Source organism: Rutidosis leptorrhynchoides, chromosome 8 (genome assembly GCF_046630445.1).
Source record: "Rutidosis leptorrhynchoides isolate AG116_Rl617_1_P2 chromosome 8, CSIRO_AGI_Rlap_v1, whole genome shotgun sequence".
Taxonomy (NCBI): Eukaryota; Viridiplantae; Streptophyta; class Magnoliopsida; order Asterales; family Asteraceae; genus Rutidosis; species Rutidosis leptorrhynchoides.
This window is the reverse complement of record NC_092340.1, coordinates 84,905,081-84,907,952: the sequence shown is the minus strand read 5'-3', so window position 1 is coordinate 84,907,952 and position 2,872 is coordinate 84,905,081. Positions and strand designations below refer to the sequence as shown.

Sequence of the window (2,872 nt, the reverse complement as noted above, 5' to 3'; positions counted from 1 at the left end):
ACGCTACTTGTTCAGACTCTTTATATTATGTTTATGATCAGTATGATTACCATGCGTAGTTAGATATTGCCATGCTAGTTAGGACGATTGCATGACTGTTTATCTGGGATCTTATGTGCGCACTGTTAGTTGGACACCAACCGAGGCGGCAAGGTTGGGAACCCACCGAGGCGGCAAGGTAGGGTTGATGAGAGGTCGACTGTGGTAGCCTGGTCGGGTCATGATGTTACTGATTGTTCCGTATAGCATAGAAGGACGCATGTGTTGCGTCTGGACGGTTATGCAGTGGAATCAGTAAAGCGGACTATCGGTAGACTGTAGCTTGATCAACTAAGTCGTGTGCTCGTACAAGCCGCCGATCCTCATATTGTGAGTTGTTGTATGCTAGTTCAGGACATTAGCATAGATGTGACCCTTGCATGTTCAGATGCTTATGCTTGGTCTGTTAGATAGTATCCATTCACTTAGCTATGTGCTAACTCCCCCACATTTCCACCCCTTGCAGGTTTAGGTACTACTGGTTAGGAAGGGTGTTGTGGACGGATTGAAGACATGTTTGACTACCAGCTTAACTCTGATGTTTTCTGATTTTGAAAGGATTTATGTAACACCGTTGTTTTGAAATGATTGTAATAAAGTTAACTAAGATGATTTGATAACTATGGTTTGTAAATGTTATCTTAGGGTATTTATGTAAATTCAGTCTTCCGCTGTGATATAAAAAAAATCAGGGTGTTACAATGTCCTCGAGGCGTGGAATGGGAAAGCGGTAGCATACTGTAAATTTATTGATGGCGCGACTGTCCACACACATTCGCCAACTACCGTCTTTCTTTGGGGTTAAGAGATCCGTGACTGCGCATGGGCTCATGCTTGTCCGAATGAGTCCCTTTTGGAGTAACTCCTCAACCATTTGTTGTAGAATAGCACTTTCTTTCGGATTCATCCGATAGTGAGAAAGGTTCGGTAGACTAGAACCGGGAACCAAATCGATGGCGTGTTGAATGTCTAGCATGGGTGGAAGCACTTTCGGTAATTCAAGTGGCATCAGGTCGGAGAATTGAGATAAAAGGTGTTGTACTGTAGTGGGTAAGGTAACACCATCAGTTTGGTTGTTAGTTGCAAAGAACTCCTTGATAACGAGCAATTAAAGTTCTTTTGAAGATTTGAAGGTTTGCGCAAATTCTGTACCATTGCGCCAAGGTCAGGAAACTCTCATTCCTACGAGGCGTGGTCGTAGGTTTAAAGTTCAGAGGCAGCAGGGTAATGGGTTTCCCATCCTTCACAAAACAATATGTATTGCTTCTTCCATCATGTGTGGTACCCCGGTCAAATTGCCACGGTCTACCAAAAAGTAGATGGCGCGCATTCATGTCAACAACGTCACATAATACCTCATCGGTGTAATACTTTCCTATTGATAAAGGCACACAACATCTTTCAGTTACTTTAATGCCAGGTCTATCCGTAATCCAAACAATAATGTAGGGTTCGGGGTGTTTCTCCAAGGAAAGTTTCAACTTATGAGCCAACTCGCTGGAAATAATATTCTGGCAACTCTCACTATCAATAATTAAATCAAAGATGTGGCATGAAATTGTGCACCTGGTATGGAACAGCAGGTTGCGTTGTGTGTCAACTTGCTTAGGTGCTAACAGAACTTTACGGACCACAAGGGTGGTCGCCTGATCTCCTTCCCCATCAGGCTCACATACATAGTCATCACCTTGTTCATCTTCTTCGAACTCATCATCATATTGAGTATAATTCACATGACGTCTTTCAGGACAATTGTTTGACTTGTACCCTGTTTGATTACATCTATAACATTTATCAATTGTTGGCCGACTATAAGTATTCGAGATGGGTTTCTTCCCTGGTTCTTTAGTGTTCGAATCTTGCAGTGTAATTTCATGTGTTGTTATAGTCGTAGTAGCGGGTTTTGTGGGTGTTCGAGAAGTTGAAGCATATTGTTAATTCCCAAAGTTACCACGAGTGGTCATAGTTTCTGCACGCCGCGCAAGATTGCAAGCCTCAGTCAAGGTCATAATTATTTGGCACCCTATCTTTTCTCGAATGGCAGGCCTTAGTCCAAACAGGTAACGTGATATTTGTTGTCCTTCGGTCTCTACTATATTATTCCTCGATGCTAGCCTTAGGAAATCAGCAGTATACTCGGCTACGGTTTTCTGTCCTTGCCTCAAGGACTGGTACTGCTAGAATAAAAATTGCTCATAATCTGGGGGCAGAAATCGGAAGATCAACATTCTCTTCATCTTATTCCAGTTTCGTATAGGTAATTTTCGTGCCCGTTGTCGTTGATTTTGGGTTTGTTCCCACCATGATGAAGTGCCTCCTTTTAATCTATAAGCAACTAGTTTCACATGCTTATTCTTGGGTATGTCATCGAACTCAAAGAACCGTTCAACCCCTGCTAACCAATCTAGAAATTCCTTGATGCTAAGTGTTCCATTAAAGGAAGGAAGGTCCACTTTTAGGCGGAAATCATCGCTTCTGTTCTGTTGCCGTGCGGGTTGGGTTTCACGATGGTAGTATTGTTGTGACTCATCATCTGTTGAAGAGTCGTTGTCGTCCCAATACTGTTGGTGCATGGGTCATTGATATTGACATGTGTTTTTTAGGGGTTGTCGTGGTGGTTGGTTGTTACGTGGTGCTAGTGGCGATTTGTACTGGTGGTGGTGGGTCTGGAATCGGGTTTAGCGCCAAGGTAAACCCTGTCGTCGTCTTCCCCAGATCTTGGTCCCTCTCGTTCTTCTTTCAATTCTCGAACTGCCTTCTCGGTTTGTTCCATTCGGGTGGTGAGAATTTGAACTGTTGCTGTTAAACCTTCGATCACTTTAACAAGATCAGG

The 2,872-nt window shown here is 43.2% G+C and overlaps 1 protein-coding gene across 1 annotated transcript; it reads right to left on the bottom strand.

The window, feature by feature from the left end:
- Window positions 1–727: 727 nt before the first annotated feature.
- LOC139863579 (uncharacterized) lies at window positions 728–2,612 on the bottom strand. The gene is made up of 4 exons (XM_071852199.1): window positions 2,310–2,612; window positions 1,991–2,213; window positions 1,325–1,807; window positions 728–1,080 (listed from the first exon to the last, which is right to left on the bottom strand). The coding sequence occupies exons 1-4, from the start codon at window positions 2,610–2,612 to the stop codon at window positions 728–730; spliced, it is 1,362 nt and encodes a 453-aa protein (XP_071708300.1).
- Window positions 2,613–2,872: the final 260 nt, after the last annotated feature.